Source organism: Pan troglodytes, chromosome 20 (genome assembly GCF_028858775.2).
Source record: "Pan troglodytes isolate AG18354 chromosome 20, NHGRI_mPanTro3-v2.0_pri, whole genome shotgun sequence".
In the NCBI taxonomy this organism is placed as follows: Eukaryota; Metazoa; Chordata; class Mammalia; order Primates; family Hominidae; genus Pan; species Pan troglodytes.
Genome location: NC_072418.2, coordinates 11,772,500 through 11,791,114, shown reverse-complemented (window position 1 = coordinate 11,791,114; position 18,615 = coordinate 11,772,500). Strand labels below are relative to the sequence as shown.

Sequence of the window (18,615 nt, the reverse complement as noted above, 5' to 3'; positions counted from 1 at the left end):
TGGCTCCAGGTACAAGACCCAGGAGAAGTGGGTGGCCCCGTGGGGGTGTCTGGCACGCTGAGGTCCAAATCCACTGTCTGCCTCCTTCACACTGGGCACCTGCAGGTGTCTCCTTATCTTGAAGATGGGTGATGACAGGCCGGGCACGGTGGCTCATGCCTGTAATCCCAGAGCTTTGGGAGGCCGAGGCAGGTGGATCACTTAAGGTTAGGAGTTCGAAACCAGACTGGCCAACATGGCAAAAACCGATCTCTACTAAAAACACAAAAATTAGCTGGGTGTGGTGGCGCACACCTATAATCCCAGCTACTCGGGAGACTGAGGCAGGAGAATCTCTTGAACCTGGGAGGTGGCGGTTGCAGTGAGCCAAGATCACGTCATTGCACTCCAGCCTGGGTGACAGAGCGAGACTCCATCTCAAAAAAAAAAAAAAGATGGGTGATGATAAACCCACTTCCTCTGACTGTTAGAGGCTAGAGGGGTGGGGGTCTCTTGAGTGCCTGGACAAAGGGGTACAGCAGGGGGGTGTCTTGAGGGGCATGGTACTTAAAAAAGATCACTCTGCAATCTGTGCTGGGCCGATTTGAGGGGCAAGAGCCTACTTCTGAAATGACTACTGTCATCACCCAGGCCTGCGGTGAGAAGAAGCTGGTGGAGATTGCAGGGCTGGTGAGGAGGAGGAAGAACCCCCAATCCCCTCCCTGTACCCCACACCAGCCCCTTCCTTGCCTCTCTGCTGCTGTCAAGGGCAGCTGAAGAGCTTGACCAGGGAGTGAGGGACTGCAGCCCCGAGGTGGTTTTGGAGGACTCAGAGCACGGCAGGAGTATAGCGGGTGTGGCTCTGTGGGGCTTTGGAAGGGTACGAGAAAGCCAGCCCTCAGCTCCCCTGGCAGCCAGGGAGTTCCTGCTTGGGAATGCAGCCTTGCGTACACTCCTGAACATTCCAAAACCCTCCAGAGGCAGCTGTGCCTCCCCCGAGGAGGGTCCACCCAGCTCCAGTCTGGCGGTGCCAGTCCCTGCGCAGGAGGGGGTCAGGTAGAACCTGGGGGCTTTGGAGAATGGAACAGGTCTATGCCTGGGGTCCCTGTTTTCCTTCAAGCCCAGAGGGACCCCCAGTTTGGCAACAGACTCTGGAGTCAGGCTCTGTCTGCGGTGGGGGCTCCCTCTCGGAAGGTATCAGCCTGCAGGTGTCAGTCACTGAGTGCACTGAATCATGCCAGCTGACCTTTGCCAGGAAGGCACCCACTGCTTCCCTCTAGGGCAAGCCCTGCCCCTCTTGAGAAGCTCAGCAAGGTGTGTCCTCACCACCCTCCCTGCAGCTGGGGCCAGACTGGGCTGGGTTCAGTCTCAGGGACTCTCTCGGGGGGTGAGGAGCACAGCCTGGGCGGGCAGGAGGATGGGCCGGGAGGGCCCTGCACACCCAGGGCACCGATGCAGGCCCCTGCTAGCGCTGGCCGTGAGCCTCCTCCTCACCTGCTGGCCAGGTAAGTGGGACTGGGCTGGGGCTCATTGAGGAGCTGGACGGATTCCTATGGGAGAGAGGCCGGTATGACAGATGACTTGTGCTTCCTAAGCCCCAGCAGGGACAGCCAGGAGGTCTTCTTTTGCTTTTGCTTTTGCTTTTCTGTAAATGCCTCCTCCAACCCGACCCAATGAATCTGCATTTACCAGACTGACGTGGGCGAGTTCACAAAACTGCTGTATTGTGAATTGAGTATCTGCCGAGATGGGTGTGGAAACACCCAAGGATGCCTTCCATCACCGACTCACTCACACACTCACTCCCTGAGGGGGTTTTAGCGGCACCTCCAGTCCCAGTATCTGTGCCCAGCTCTCAGGGACAGAAATGAGCAAGTCGCCGCCGCAGGGTTCTGGGAGCTCCGATCTGGTGGGCGAGAGAGACTGGGGCGTCCAGTCAGTCGGGGTACAGGGCTGAGCAGGAACTTTGCTAAGAGGCATTGATGGGGTGAGGGTGGCGGCGGTGGGGGCGGGAGTCTTAAACTGCAGGGTGGCATCTGAGTTGTACAGGGTTGGAATTTTACAGGCACAGTTAGGAGCAAAAGAGAAGGGCGTTCCCGGCAGCGGGGACGGAGTAGGCATGGACTAGGAGGCAGGGAGCCACCAGGCGTATCTGTGTCCTTTCGTGTGAGCTGCATGTATCTGGGCTGCGTGATGGGGAGATACCGAGGGAAGGACTGGAAGCAGAAACGCAGCGTGGGAGGGTTGTGGGAGGCATGTTCCTGGGTCCAAAGGGGACTTTCAAGAACTGTTGGTCATTTTAGGAGATTAGCCTGGACATTACTGCCCAGAGAAAAGACCCTGGGCTCAGGGAAGGGCTGGCATCCAGCTTGGTGTTTCTGTGTGTTGTTGCGGGCTTAAGGGAGCCAGCCTCTCTTCCCTACAGGGAAGTTTCAAGATTGTTCACACCTGGACCCAGGGCTGCCCAAACCCACCCAGAACTTATTTTACTCTGGTTGCCTCCGGGGGCAGGAAGTTGGGGCTTTTTCACCAAACAGCCCTCGTGTGCAAGATGAACTGAGGCTTGCGGAAGAGGAGATCTATAATGAACTGGGTGCTCAGATGTCTGTTCATTTACTCAGAGGAGGAGGAAGGACTGTTTCTCACAGCTTGGCCTGGAAACGGAGGCCACGAGGGGCCTCAAGGGGTTGGGGTTGGGGGAGGCCCATCCACCTCCCCCATCCGGGGAGTGGGGGTGCCCTGGATGCAGACAGCCTGTGATTCACCTGCCCCCATGCCCTTCCCTACTCAGGCCCCAGATCTAGCCTGAGCAGCAAGTGAGGAAGGCAACCCAGTCCCCCAGCCCTGAGTCACCGAGGCCAGGCAGCCGGGGACGGAGGGAGAGCTTTGTGGTTGGACACCATTGTGAGGCCTCCACACAATGGCCTGAATGGTGGGCGGGTTTGTATAGGACAACCCCACCACCTCCAGTGGGGCGTGTCCCCCTGACCTGTACTCAAAGCAGGTCACCACCAACAGAGGCTGTTTACTGCATTTGTCCCCAAGGTTCACTCAGGGTCTGATGCCGGGGGCTGTTTGCATTGGGCAGACCCTGCTCCTGTTTCAGGGAGGACTGGGCTTTGGGCTGACACCCCTCCCCATCCCCATCACCCCTCTGGCCACATCAGTCCCTTCCCAAGGGATTCCCCTGGAGTCAGTCCAGACACCATGCGGGATTTTTGACATAAAACACTGGAGAAGACTCTCTTAATCCCTGGCCATAAATCTGAGCCCACTGCTGGCAAGCTGTGAATCCTTGAGCCAGACATCTAACCTCTCTGAATTTCCATCTCCCCAAAGAGCAATTTTTAGAAGAATTCCAGAGCTGGAGAAATCCATCTCCCAGTTGCCTCTCCCTCCACCCTGTGGCTGAGAAACTCCAAGAGCCCAAAGGACCTCTGTGACCATCATTTTATTTTATTTATTTATTTGAGACAGAGTCCCACTCTGTCGCCCAGTCTGGAGTACAGTGGCGCAATCTTGGCTCACTGCAACCTCTGCCTCCCCGGTTCAAGCAATTCTCCTGTCTCAGCCTCCTGAGTTGCTGAGATTACAGGTGCCTGCCACCATGCCCAGCTAATTTTTTTTTTTCTATTTTTAGTAGAGATGGGGGTTTCACCATGTTGGTCAGGCTGGTTTTGAACTCCTGACCTCAGGTGATCCACCCGCCTCAGCCTCTCAAAGTACTGGGATTACAGGCGTGAGGCACTGCGCCCGGCCCACCATCATTTTACAGGGTTCACCTTCTATGTAATATGTGCCTGCACTTTACATGTGTTGTCTCCGTTGAACCTGCCTGATGGGTGAACACAGGGGCACCGTTATCCCCCATTTTGCAGAAAAGAAAACAGGCTCAGAGAGCTTAAGCCTTTTGTTTAAAGTCACACGGCCAGGATTCCAACTCCAGTTTCCGGATGATTCCTAAATGCTGGTTTTTATCCTTTGCCTGGGAAGAGACTGAAGGTTGAGGATTTCTCCTCTCCTGGCAGTTTCTGGGTACGTGAGTCCCCCCACACCGCCGAGGAAATGAGTTCTGTACTGCCCGTCCCAGGAGAAGGGCTGTGAAGACACAGAACGTAGGCAGATCTCATCGTGCGCTGCTGAGCCCCTTCCTGGGTCCCTGAACAGTGGTCATTGTCCCAGCCCAGGCCTGGCCAGGGGGATATGAAGTTAAGGGAGTTGGATTATGAAGGGAAGGGGGCATTGGTGGGAGTGGGTGTGTGTAGTGGGCATGGGTGGAACTGTGAGGTGGGTTCCTGGTCTAACCTGCCCTTGCCAGAGTTCAGAGTTACAGTTTATCTTTCACCACTTTTGGTTCACCAAAAAGCAGAAAGGTTTGCTTACTGTTTCCTCCAATCCTGGAGAGAGAATTACCTTTCTTCCCAGTTGCTGGGTAGCAAAGGAAGACAATAGGTCCAAGAGGGGCAGGCCTGGCTGGGTGTACTCTCTCTCTCTCTCTCTCTCTCTCTCTGTGTGTATGTATGTGTGTGTGTGTTGTGAGACGGTGTCTTACTCTGTCGCCCAGGCTGAAGTGTAGTGGCGTGATCTCGGCTCACTGCAGCCTCCGCCTCCCGGGTTCAAGTGATTCTGCTGCCTCAGCCTCCCTAGTAGCTGGGATTACAGGCGTGTGCCACCACACCCAGCTAATTTTTGTGTTTTTAGTAAAGATGGGGTTTCAACATGTTGGCCAGGCTGGTCTTGAACTCCTGGCCTCAAGTGATCGGCCTGCCTCAGCCTCCCAAAGTGCTGGGAGTATAGGCCTGAGCCATGGTGCCCGGCCGGCCTGGGCATTCTTTATGCTCAGTGGATTCTTCTGGTCACTTGGTTCTCCCAGGGTGGGTTGAGCAAGTGAAGGAGACTCTTCCTACCTCCCTGGAGCCTCAAGGGCCAGAAGGCCAGACATAGCAGATTATCCAGGCATGCACTCATGCTGACTGTAGATTCAGTGGTCCAGATGACCATCCCCGTTTTACAGATGAGAGGACAGAAGCTCAAAGAGGAAGGGCTGGGTGTGGTGGCTCACGCCTGTAATCCCAGCACTTTGGGAGGCCGAGGCAGGTGGATCACCTGAGGTCAGGAGTTCGAGACCAGCCTGGCCTACAGGGTGAAACCCTGTCTCTACCAAAAAATACAAAAATTAGGCGTGGTGACACACGCCTGTAGCCTCAGCTACTCGGGAGGCTGAGGCACGAGAATCGCTTGAACCCTGGAGGCAGAGGCTGCTGTGAGCTGAGATCGCACCACTGCACTCCAGCCTGGGCAACAGAGTGAGATCTTGTCTCAGAAAAAAAAAAAAGCTCAAAGAGAAGACCCCCAGGTAGCCAGGGTAGGACTGAACCCATTCTCTTGATCTTCCTGCCATTATCCAGGCCCGACTTCTAATCCAGGTACCAGCCTCTTCTTCTCCACCTTGGAGATGCTCCCAAAAGCTCCTCACTCCTGCAGCTCAGAGCTGTGCCCAGGGACCTAAACTGATCACAGTCCCAGAGCCACAGGGACAAATGCCAGGTCAGGAGGACACAGATCTCAGTAGGATGACCAGTAGGATATCCTGGTTCGCTTGAGCCTGAGGCAGTTCCTTGGATGAGGGACTTTAGTAAAACTAAGAAAGCCCTGGGTAGACCAGGACATGAGGGTCACTCTTCCATCCCAGATGCTCTCCTATATGGATTTCCTTCCTGACACTTCCTCTCTTCAGCCTGTTCCAGTACCTGGCACATAGTAAGTGTACGAGACATATTTGTTACATGAATGAATGAATGAATTAACAAGGTAATAGACTACTTCCCCCCCACTCCCCGCTGTATTGAGGTATACTCGAAAAATAAATATTGCATGTATTTATATAAAAGTAGAACTACCATATGATCCAGCAATCCCACCATATACATATACAACATGTACAATACACTGCTTTGATATATGTACATCTTGTGAAATGATTACCACAATCAAGCTAATTAACATACCCATCATCACCTCATATGATTACCTTTTTTTATGTTGTGAGAACATTTAAGATAAACTCTTTTTAGCATATTTCTTTCTTCCTTTCTTTCTTTTTTTTTTTTTTTTTGAATTGGAGCAACTCTTGTTGCCCAGGCTGGAGTGCAGTGGTGCAATCTTGGCTCACTGCAACCTCTGCCTCCCGGGTTCAAGCAATTATCCTGCCTCAGCCTCCCGAGTAGCTGGGATTACAGGCTAATTTTGTATTTTTAGTAGAGACGGGGTTTCCCCATTTTGGTCAGGCTGGTCTTGAACTCCTGACCTCAGGTGATCTGCTTGCCTTGGCCTCCCAAAGTACTGGGATTACAGTCGTGAGCCACTGCTCCCAGCCTTCTTTTACCATATTTCAAGTATATAATACAGTGTTACTACCTATAGTCACCATGCTGTACATTAGGTCTCCAGAACTTGTTCATCCTGCATAACTAAAACTTTATACCTGCCTGCTGCTGGGAGTTGCTTGGAGGTTGGCAGCTTGGGGCTGAAGGCTCGCAGATGGAGCGGTCATGTCCCACAAACAAATTTACTATTCCGACAAATACGACAACGAGGAGTTTGAGTCTCGGTTAGTGCCGGCGCGGGGGCAATAGTGAGATTGTGAGAACATTTAAGATCAACTCTTTTAGCATTTTTTCTTTCTTTCCTTTTTTTTTTCTTGAGATGGATTTTCACTCTTGTTGCCCAGGCTGGAGTGCAATGGCATGATCTTGGCTAACTGCAACCTCCGCCTCCTGGGTTCAAGCGATTTCCCTGCCTCAGCCTTCCAAGTAGCTGGGGTTACAGGCGTGCACCACCATGCCCGGCTAATTTTCTATTTTTAGTAGAGACAGGGTTTCACTGTGTTGGTCAGGCTGGTCTCGAACTCCTGACCTCAGGTGATCTGCCTGCCTCGGCCTCTCAGAGTGCTGGGATTACAGGCATGAGGCACTGCACCTGTCCGCGAGGTTGACTTTTTTAGATTCCACACGTGAGTGAGATCATGCAGTAATTGTCTTTTTGTGACTGGCTTATTTCACTTCGCATAATGTCCTCCAATTCATCCATGATGTCATATATGGCAGAATGTCTTTCTTTTTAAAGACCGAATAATATTCCACTGTAGATAAACCACAATTTTTTTGTCTGTTCATCCATTGGTGGACACTTAAATTGTTTCCATATCTTGGCTACTCTGAATAATGCTACAATGAACGTGGGGGTTGCAGATGTCTCTTGGAGATACTGATTTGATTTTGTTTGGATTGTGAACTCAAAGTATTTGAGACAGGTCTCCATCCATTTAGAAAGTTTATTTTGCCAAGGTTGAGAACATGCCTGTGACAGCCTTAGGAGGTCCTGATGACATTTGCCGAAGGTGGTCAGGGTGCAGCTTGCTTTTATACACTTTAGGGAGACATGAGACATCAATCAAGATGTGTAAGATACATTGGCTTGGTCTGGAAAGGCAGGGCAACTTGAAGTGGCAGCGGCGTGGGCCGGGGGGTGGGGAGGGGGCTGGTTTCCAGGTTATAGGTAGGTAAGAGACAAATGGTTGCATACTTTTCAGTCTTTTTTTTTTTTTTTGAGATTGAGTCTCGCTCTGTCGCCCAGGTTGGAGTGCAGTGGTGCGATCTCGGCTCACTGCAAGCTCCGCCTCCAGGGCTCATGCCATTCTCCTGCCTCAGCCTCCTGAGTAGCTGGGACTACAGGCACCTGCCACCACGCCTGGCTAATTTTTTGTATTTTTACTAGAGACGGGGTTTCACCGTGTTAGCCAGGATGGTCTCGATCTCCTGATCTTGTGATCCGCCCACCTCAGCCTCCCAAAGTGCTGGGATTACAGGCGTGAGCCACTGCACCCGGCTACTTTTGAGTCTTTGATCAGCCTTTCACTGAATACACAGTTTACACGTGAGAGGGAGGTAGAGGAATAGTCACTTAAACCTTAGTCTGGGTCCATAAATCTGCATTTTTACATGAACAATAGGGCAGAGGAAGCAGTCAGATATGCATTTGTCTCAGGCGAGCGGAGGGATGACTTTCTGTCCCGCATCTGTAAAGATAAGCTGTCCATTTACATTGCCAAGGTGAAATTCAACAGAACTGTTTTAGGGTAAATATCTTGAGTCCCACAGAGAATTTCCTTGTGGGCAAATTTTGAGGGAGGTATGTTGCCTTTTAAATCTTGGTAGCTATTGGCCGGGTGCGGTGGCTCACGCCTGTAATCCCAGCACTTTGGGAGGCCAAGGCAGGCAGATCACGAGGTCAGGAGTTCGAGACCAGCCTGACCAGCATGCTGAAATCCCATCTCTACTAAAAACAAAAAAAATTAGCCAGGCGTGGTGGTGTGCGCCTGTAATCCCAGCTACTCAGGAGGCTGAGGCAGGAGAATCACTTGAACCTGGGAGGTGGAGGTTGCAGTGAGCAGAGACTGAGCCACTGCACTCCAGCCTGGGTGACAGAGGGAGACCCTGTCTAAAACAAACAAACAAACAAACAAACAATTTGGTAGCTATCTTATTTGGGAATGAAATGGGAGGCTGGTTTGCCTGATGTAGTTCTCAACCTGACTTTTCCCTTTGTCTTTGTGATTTTGGGGTCTCGAGATTTATTTTCCTTTCACAGTATATGTTCCAAGAAGTGGGATTGCTGGATCATATGGTAGTTCTACTTTTATTTATTTATTTATTTATTTTAGAGACAAAATCTTGCTCTGTCACCCAGGCTGGAGTGCAGTGGCACAATCATAGCTCACTGCAGCCTCCAATTCCTGGGCTCAAGCCATCCTCCTGCCTCAGCCTGTCAAGTCACTGGGACTACAGGCATCAATCACCATGCTCAGCTCACAGTTTTTTTTTTTTTTGTTTCTTTTTTTGTTTTTTGTGACAGAGTCTTCCTCTGTTGTCCAGACTGCAGTGCAGTGGAGTGATCTCAGCTCACTGCAACCTCCACCTCCCGGGTTCAAGTGATTCTCCTGCCTCAGCCTCCTGAGTAGCGGGGATTACAGGCACCTGCCACCATGCCTGGCTAATTTTTGTATTTTTAGTAGAGACGAGGAGTTTCACCATGTTGGCCAGGCTGGTCTCAATCTCCTGACCTCAAGTGATCTGCTCGCCTCGGCCTCCCAAAGTGCTGGGATTACAGGCGTAAGCCACCGTGCCTGGCTCATAGTTCTATTTTTAATTTTTTGAGGAACCGCAGGAAGTGAGTAGGGTCTCTGCCTCAATCCACACCGGATGGAGTTTTCATTCTCTTCTTTCATGCCTGGCTTCTAGAGATGTCATCACTCTTCCCAGGAGAGGAGACATCCCCCTCCTTTCTCAACCTGGAAAAGAAAGACTCTTTATTATTCTTTTTTTGTGGAGGGGAGGTCCCTTGATGTGAGATTTTGCACACTGATATCAAGGAAGGGTCCTCTTTGCAGTTTTACTCTATCAAGAAGGGCCCTTTACCTCTTTAGTCAATACTTTTGAAGAGATTCATTCATTCAATTTGTTCAATGAGTGTTTATTGAGCACCTACTGTGTGCAGGCACTGTTCTAGGCAATGAGGGGATGGCTGTGAGCAAATCAAAAGATCCCTGCTGAGCTGACACTTTCAGCAAAGGGGGATGACCTTAAACCAAAACCAGAGTAAGTACGTGATGCATTGTTAAGAAGGGAATAAGGGGGCCGGGTGCAGTGGCTCACACCTGTAATCCCAGCACTTTGGGAGGCTGAGGCGGGTGAATCCCCTGAGGTCGGGAGTTCGAGACCAGCCTGACCAACATGGAGAAACCCCATCTCTACTAAAAATACAAAATCAGCAGGGTGTGGTGGCGCATGCCTGTAATCCCAGCTGCTCGGGAGGCTGAGGCAGGAGAATCGCTTGAACATGGGAGATGGAGGTTGCAGTGAGCCAAGATTGAGCCATTGCACTCCAGAAAAGAAGGGAATAAGGAGAAAAGAAACAGGATGGAGACTCGGGGGTGCTGGAGCGTGTTGTGGGGGCACATTGCTCTTTCCAATAAAGTGGGTTCAAGGAAAGGCCCTCACTGAGAAGCTAAGACTTGAGGGGTGGGGTTCTTGTTACAGATTCACGACTAGCTCATCTCAGGTTGACCTTGTTGCAATGCCTGGGGAGGTGTATGCTGCTATTTCTGCTTTAACTGTAGGGAAACTGGGACTCAATGAAGCGAGTTGGGGCAGAACCAGGATGAAACCCAGAACTCTAGGACTTGAGTTCCTGCCCAGTGAGTATGCATGTGGATAAGTGTGTGATTATGTGTCTGTGTGTGCTTCCTGTGCGTCTGCATGAGCATGTGTGTGTTAGAGTGAATGTGCATAAGTGTGTGCACGTGTCCATGTGTGAGTGTGCAACTTAGTGCTTGCGTGCATACTTGTGAGTGTGTGCATCCATCTATGTGTCTACAAGTGTGTGCAATGAGTGAGTTTGCACAGGTGTGACTGTGTGTGCATAAGCATGTGTGAATATGTGTGTGAGTGTGAATATGTGTGTGCATGTGTGAATATGTGTGTGAGTGTGAATATGTGTGTGCATGTGTGTATGCATGTGTGCATAGGTGTGTGGGTGTGCATGAATGAGGGTGTGTTTGTTTTTCAGCATGTGTGTCCATGTGTGGGTGTGTTTGAATGCTTACATGTGAGTGTGTAGCTGTGTGTGTATGCATATGTACAAGAGAGTGCATACATATGTATGTGCGTTTGTGTGTGTATTAGTGTGTGCATGAGTGACTGTGTTTGAGTCTGCACATGTGTGAGACTGTGTGAGTATGTACATAAGTTTAAGTGTGTGCATGAGTGTTTGTATTCGTGCATGTGTGTCCATGTGTAAGAGTGTGTGTGCATGCATGCAAATGAGTTTTTGTGTGTGCATAAGTGTGAGAGTGTGCATGAGTGTTTGTGTGTGTGCATGTGTAGGTACATATGTTTTCCCTCCTCTTCCTCTGGGGCAGCGGGGGTCCTCCTTTGCCACTCGTGGCAAAATATCCTGCTTTCCTCAGTTGGGGAGGAGAGCCCTTAGCTTGTTCTTTCTAGGGTAAGTAGCAAGACAAAGGAGCAGTTGGTGCCAACATCCCCCAAGGACCTCCAGCAGTCCCTGTGGGGACAGGACAGGCCAGTGGGGCTGAATGGGGCCAGGGGACTCAGCCCATTGTCCAAAGTGGCTCAGCCCTTCCTGGGTGGGAGAGAGGAGGTGGGCCGGGGCCATCCTGGGCTGGAGGGCCCCACCCTGTCCCTCTCCTCATCTCTGCCTGGGATGAGAGGTCCAGGGGGCTGCCCTGGCTGGTCTGGCCACATACCTGAGTGGAGCTGGGCCTCCCACCTGTCAAGGAAACAAACACTGCGGTGCAGGGAGGCAGCCTGCCTGATTGTCCTCACCCTCCCTGGACCTTTCATCCCGCCCTGAACAATCCCATCTGCTTCATTTAATCCTTTGTCACACCTGTTTTGGTGCACCTGTCCTAGCACTTGCAGCTCTACCAACCCTGTCCCCAATACACAGTGAATCTGAGCCGGGCTTCTCATCCTTATCCTGGCTCTGATCCACCCCCTCTCAGTGACTCTGAACCCACATTGCCCGCTTCCCCTAATAATAAAAAGAATTATACTCTGGGGTAAGTGCTATTCTAGAGCAAGTCATGATAATGATAATAGCTAACAGGGAACACTAACATGTACCAGGCACTCTTTTAAGCTCTTTACAGATATGAATTCATTAAATCCTCATAACAACTTGGAGGACAATAGGAGGTACGTCCTGTTATCATTTCCATTTTGCAGAAAAGGAAACCAAGGCGCAGTTAGTTAGGCAAACTGTCCAAGGGCACATAGCTGCTATGTGGTAGGGCTGGGCTTTGACCCTGGGCAGACTGGGTCTGTAAGACCCTAGTGATTCTGACCCAGCTCCCCTGTGATCTGAGACATCCTCTTTCTCAATGACTCCCAGTATTGAGAGAACGAGGCAAAGAGATGAGGTAGGGAGGAAGGCAGGTGCTGTCTATCAGTCGATGAGCTAATGCAGGACCTAACATTAATTATTAACTATTAGCTAAAAAGTCTAATAGTCTTTTTAGACTGGGATCCATGGTAAGAAATATATTGCACATTGTGTACCAGTGTGCAATGTATTGTATACCAGTGTACCAGTACCATCCTACCATTGTGTACCAGTGTGCAATACATTGTGACCAGTTTTGCTTATAGATGCATGATGAAAATACTTTTTTCTTTTTTCTTTTCTTTTTTTTTTTTTTTTTTTGAGAAGATATTTCACTCTTGTTGCCCAGGCTGGAGCGCAATGGCGCGATCTTGGCTCACTGTAACCTCTGCCTCCTGGGTTCAAGCAATTCTCCTGCCTCAGCCTCCCGAATAGCTGGGATTACCGGTGCCCACCACCATGCCTGGCTAATTTTTTGTATTTTTAGTAGAAATGGGGTTTCACCATGTTGGCCAGGCTGGTCTTAAACTCCTGACCTCAGGTAATCCACCCACCTCAGCCTCCCAAACTGTTGGGATTACAGGCGTGAGCCACCGTGCCCAGCCCCTGATGCCTTTTAATTCTATTATATTCTCTTATTTATTTATTTATTTTGGATGCTGCTCTCAACCCACCGAACAGGTTCGTTATCTGCCTGTCTCCATGGCAACAACCCTGTATGCTACAACCTGGACCAATCCCACTGAAGCGAGGTTTCTCAATCCCAGCACAAAAGTCAATGGATTTGGGTCTCATAATCCTTTGGGGAGGTAGGGTGGGCTGTCTCGTATATTGGTCAAGTGCTAAACAGTATCCCAGGTTCCCTACAACGGGATGGCAGCAGCACTCCCACCAACCAAAAATGTCTTCAGACATTGCCAAATGCAGCCTGTTGCAGTACCTGGCACATAGTAGTTGTGCAATAAATATGTGTTGCATGAATGAAGGGGGCAAATAGAGTCACGGAGGGCCACGAAAGGAGGGTTCTCATGCTGGTATGCCTGATAACAACTATCACAAAAGATTCCAAAAGCCACAACATTGCACAAAGGCCATCTCAACCTTACGCAAAAAATACTCCTGCAGGCCGGGCGCAGTGGCTCACGCCTGTAATCCCAGCAGTGTGGGAGGCTGAGGCAGGAGGATCCCTTGAACCCAAGACGCTGTCTCTCTTTTTTTTTTTCCTTGAGATGGAGTCTTGCTCTGTTGCCCAGGCTGGAACTGGAGTGCAATGGCGTGATCTCTGCTCACAGCAACCTCTGCCTCCTGGGTTCACCACCATTCTCCTGCCTCAGGCTCCCGAGTAGCTGGGATTACAGACACGCACCACTACACCCGGCTAATTTTTTGTATTTTTAGTAGAGATGGGGTTTCCCCATGTTGGCCAGGCTAGTCTTGAACTCCTGATCTCGTGATCCATCCGCCTCAGCCTCCCAAAGTGCTGGGATTACAGGCCTGAGCCACCGCACCCAGGCTGCTCTCTCTCTCTTTTTTTTTTTTGAAATGGAGTCTCGCTCTGTCACCCAGGCTGGAGTACAGTGGTGTGATCTCAGCTCACTGTAACCTCCACCTCCCGGGTTCAAGTGGTTCTCCTGCCTCAGCCTCCCGAGTAGCTGGGACTACGGGCTCCTGCCACCATGCCTGGCTAATTTTTGTGTTTTCAGTACAGACGGTGTTTCACCATATTGGCCAGGCTGGTCTCAAACTCCGACCTTGTGATCTGTCCACCTCAGCCTCCCAAAGTGCTGGCATTACAGGCGTGAGCCACCGTGCCCAGCCTTCGAAGACACTGTCTCTACAGAAAAGGTGTTATCCTTGTTATCGATCTTTGTAGCCAAGGACAAATATTTCAAAACTATTATGCAATTCTCCTCAATTTTTCCTCTAAAAAGCTTTGTCTTCCTGAATAGGCATGTATATTACAGTGGCATGCATATTCCCACTGCAATGTTCTATTCCCAAATGAACATATTTTCCTTTAGAGAGTCTGTCTCTGTTTGCTATTTAGGTTGACAGGGGTTTGGCTAGTTAGTCTAAGAAACTGGGATTGCTCTATCTTATCATAAATTCCTCTCCTCCCTGGAGTCCTAGGAAGCTGGCTTCTTCCATCTCAGAAGTTTGTAGGGAGTGAAATAATCTATCAGGAGTATGTGGATAATTTAGTGCCATTCAGTAGGACCGTGTGTGTGTGTGTTTGTGTGTATTTTCTTGGTGAGGGCTGTAGGTATGAAAATACACATCCAATAAAAGTTTCCCCAAAATTTCAGTCATTCACATTTTTACATCCCATGGTCTTTTTCCTTTTTTGTTTGTTTTTTTTCTCTCTTCTACATATGGGTAGCCCAGTTATCTCAGCACCACTTATTGAATAGGGAATCCTTTCCCCATTGCTTGTTTTTGTCAGTTTTGTTGAAGATCAGATGGTTGTAGGTATGTGGCATTATTTCTGGGCTCTCTATTGTGTTCTATTGGTCTATATGTCTATTTTTGTACCAGTACCATGCTGTTTTGGTTACTATAGCCTTGTAGTATAGTTTGAAGTCATAGCCTCTGATCTTGAGGACTTTATTTGCTTATTTATTCATTCATTTTTGAGATGGAGCCTGGCTCTCTCACCCAGGCTGGAGTGCAGTGGCATGATCTCGGCTCACTGCAACCTCTGCCTCCCAGGTTCAAGTGATTCTTCTGCCTCAGCCTCCCAAGTAGCTGGGATTACCCAGCTAATTTTTGTATTTTTATGGAGATGGGGTTTCACCTTGTTGGCCAGGCTGGTCTGGAACTTCTGACCTCACGTGATCCACCCACCTTAGCCTCCCAAAATGCTGGGATTACAGGCATCAGCCACGGTGCCTGGCCAATCTTGAGGACTTTATAGCCTCTTCTTTGTCCTTGTAACATCATCTCCTTAGTCTTTGAGCACTTCCTTGCTTTCTGGCAGAATTATCTCTTAATAATGCTAACCTGGTCACAACCCTCACCCGTTGCTTCAAATCCTCCAGTGACTTTCCATTGCACTTCCAAGAAAATCTAAACTTCATACATCACTGGTTTGCAACCCTTCCTCCTCTTTCTCCTCATTAGATCTGACCTCTGCTTACCCAGCTGGTTTCGTCTTACACTCCAGCCATGCTTTCTCAATGCACTCTGGCCACCCTGGCCTTCTTGAAATTTCTCGAGTGGGTCAGGTTTATTCCAGCCTCTGGGCTTTTGCATATATAGTTCCCTCCATCACAAGCACACTTCTCCTGTGATAAGTACCTTCTCATCTCTCAGGGCCCTCCTTAAATATTACCTCCTATGAGAAGTCTTCCCTGATGACTCTATGGAAAATTATGCTTCTCTCCCATGGGTAGAGTGACTTCAAAATTCCCTTCACTCTCTGCAAGGACATTAATTATTTATCTGTTGGATGAATCGCTGTCTGCTTTCTCCACTAGGATGTAAACTTTTTTTTTTATACTTTAAGTTCTGGGGTACATGTGCAGAACGTGCAGGTTTGTTACATAGGTATACATGTGCCATGGTGGTTTGCTGCACCCATCAACCCATCATCTACATTAGGTATTTCTCCTAATGTTATACCTCCCCTATAGCCCCACAACCCCCGACAGGCCCCAGTGTGTGATGTTCCCCTTCTGGTGTCCATGTGTTCTCGTTGTTCAACTCCCACTTATGAGTGACAACATGCAGTATTTGGTTTTCTGTTCTGGACATAAACTTTTTGAGGGAGTGAAGACTTGTCTTGTTCCTCACTCTGTGCCCCAATCTTGGAATTGTTGCCAAAACACCAGGGGTCCAGGCTAGGTCCTGCTGCTCACCACACAGAAAGTCAATCACTGAGACAACGATTATTACCAAGGAAGAAGACTTTAATCTCCTTGGCTGCAGTGAGAAAATGGGAGCTCAGTCTTAAATCCATCTCCCTGACCAACAAAAATTACAGGTTTATATAGCAGGGAAGAAATGTGACTACGTGTAGTAAAACAGGAAATCAAGAGGGGTCAGGAAGCAATCATGAGGAATGAGGGGTCTGACATCTCATTGTCTGGATATGATGATCTGCTGAGTTTCTTTTCTTTGATACTTTTTGAGAGGACTGGGGGTCCTTTAATGAGGAAGGAACTCAGATAAAACAAATGTAAGTTTCCCACAGAATGGGAGAAAATATTTGTAAACTATGCACCTGACAAAAGTCTAATATCCAGCATCTATAGAGAACTTAAGTAAATTTACAAGAGAAAAACAACACCATTAAAAAGTGGGCAAAGGCCGGGCACGGTGGCTCACAACTGCAATCCCAGCACTTTGGGAGGCCAAGGCGGGCAGATCACTATGTCAGGAGTTCGAGACCAGCCTGACCAACATGGTGAAACCCCGTCTCTACTAAAAATACAAAAATTAGCCGGGCATGGTGGTGCACGCCTGTAATCCCAGCTACTCAGGAGGCTGAGGCAGGAGAATCACTTGAACCTGGGAGGCGGAGGTTGCTGTGAGGCGCGATCGCTACTGCACTCCAGCCTGGTCAACAGAGTGAGACACTGTATCAAAACAAAAAACAAAAAACAAAAAAACAGACACTTTTTGAAAGAAGAGATACATGTAGCCAACAAGCATATGAAAAAAATGCTCACTATCACTGATCATTAGAGAAATGCAAATCAAAACCACAATGAGATAGCATCTCACCATAGTCAGAATGGCTATTATTAAAAAGTCAAAAAGTAACAGATGCTGGCAAGGTTGTGGAGAAAATTGAACATTTATACACTGTTGGTGGGAGTGTAAATTAGTTCAACTATTGTGGAAAGCAGTGTGGCAATTCCTCAAAGAGCTAAAAGTAGAACTACCATTTGACCCAGCAATCTCATTATTGGGTATATACCCAGAGAAATATAAATCATTCTACCGTAAAGACATATACACGTGAATGTTCATTGCAGCACTATTCCCAATAGCAAAGACAATGGAATCAACCTAAACGCCCATCAATGACAGATTGGATAAAGCAAATGTGATACATATACACCATGGAATACTATGCAGCCACAAAAAAGAACAAGATCATTGCTTTTGCGGGAACATGGATGGGGCTGGAGGCCATTATCCTTAGCAAACTAACCCAGGAACAGAAAACCAAATATTGCATGTTCTCACTTAGAAGTGGGAGCTAAATGATGATAACTCATGAACACAAAGAAGGGAATAAAAAACACTGGGGTCTACTTCATGGTAAGCATTAGGAGGAGAGAGAGGAGCAGAAAAAATAACTATTGGGTACTAGGCTTCATACCTGGGTGATAAAATCATTTGTACAACAAACCCCGTGACATGAGATTACCTATATAACAAACCTTCACATGTAGCCCCAAACCTAAAATAGTTAAACAATAACAAATGTCAGTTTCAAGTATTTAAATATGTATATAAATACTGTCTATGAGACTATCGGGTTGGTTTCAGAATCAGCTGTCGTATAAAAGGTGCTCAAGACATATTTGCTGGTTGGATGAATGAGTGACTGAGGGTCTGGAATAAATATTAAATAAATGAAATGGTAAATGAACGAGTCACTATGCAGAGATTCCTATGGAAAGAAGAGCAAGTCCAGAAGAAATTTTTTTTTATTTTTTTCGTTCTACTTCCTGCTGGGATAACCAACCTGGTTCTTCCTCCACAGGGCTGCCTTTCGACGCAGTGGTCTTTGCCCAAACCACAGACCAAGGAACACTTGGAGCCACCAGGCAGTTGACCCACGACCCTTCCTCCCCGGCGTCACTCATCAGCTCCGTGGGTAGGTAATAATAAAATAATAAATAATAATGATAATAATTCGATAATAATAAATAATAAAAACCAGTAACAGGCTGGGCGGTGGCTCACGCCTATAATCCCAGCACTTTGGGAGGCTGAGGCGGGCGGATCATGAGGTCAAGAGATCGAGACCATTCTGGCTAACACAGTGAAACCCCATCTCTACTCAAAATACAAAAATTAGCCAGGCGTAGTGGCGCACACCTGTAGTCCCAGCTGCTTGGGAGGCTGAGGCAGGAGAATTGCTTGAACCCAGGAGGCAGAGGTTGCAGTGAGCCGAGATCACGCCATTGCACTCCAGCTTGGCGACAGTGCAAGACTCCGTCTCAAAACAAACAAACAAAAAACAAAAATAAAAAAACAAAATGACAACAAAAAACCGCCCCACCCCCCCCAAAAAAAACAGTAACAGGAGTTTATTAAGTCCTAATTCCCTCACCCTGCATGGTGGATCACATCACTGCATCATCTCAACAGCCCTCTGCTGTTATCCCTGTTGGGCATATGAGGAGACAAGGCTCAGAGAGGTTAAGTGACTTGCCCCAGATCACACAGTGAGTAATTGGGACTTGAGTCCCACTGAGTCCACTTCTTTCATTTTCCTCCCACTGTGCATTTTGTTTCCTGCTCTGGGAAGATTGCAATTGGCTTGATTTTATGAAGGAAAGAAAATGAGTCTTCAAGAGATGATTTGGGCTGGGCACAGTGGCTCACACCTTGTAATCCCAGCACTTTGGTAGGCCAAGGCGGGTGGATCACTTGAGGTCAGGAGTTCAAGAACAGCCTGGCCAACATGGTGAAACCCCATGTTCTCTACTAAAAATA

General features: G+C 48.7%; 1 protein-coding gene across 2 annotated transcripts in view; it reads left to right on the top strand.

Moving 5' to 3' along the window:
* Positions 1 to 18,615, top strand: part of MUC16 (mucin 16, cell surface associated) — a 235,763-nt gene that overhangs the window by 53,828 nt on the left and 163,320 nt on the right. Inside the window, exons 1-2 of one of the 2 annotated variants that reach the window (XM_054672883.2) lie at positions 1,397 to 1,484; positions 17,657 to 17,770. In XM_054672883.2, coding sequence (XP_054528858.1) covers positions 1,397 to 1,484; positions 17,657 to 17,770 — 202 coding nt within the window. Of the gene's footprint in view, positions 1 to 1,396; positions 1,485 to 17,656; positions 17,771 to 18,615 lie in introns of those variants that run through there. The other variant, XM_054672882.2, reaches the window with a different exon arrangement.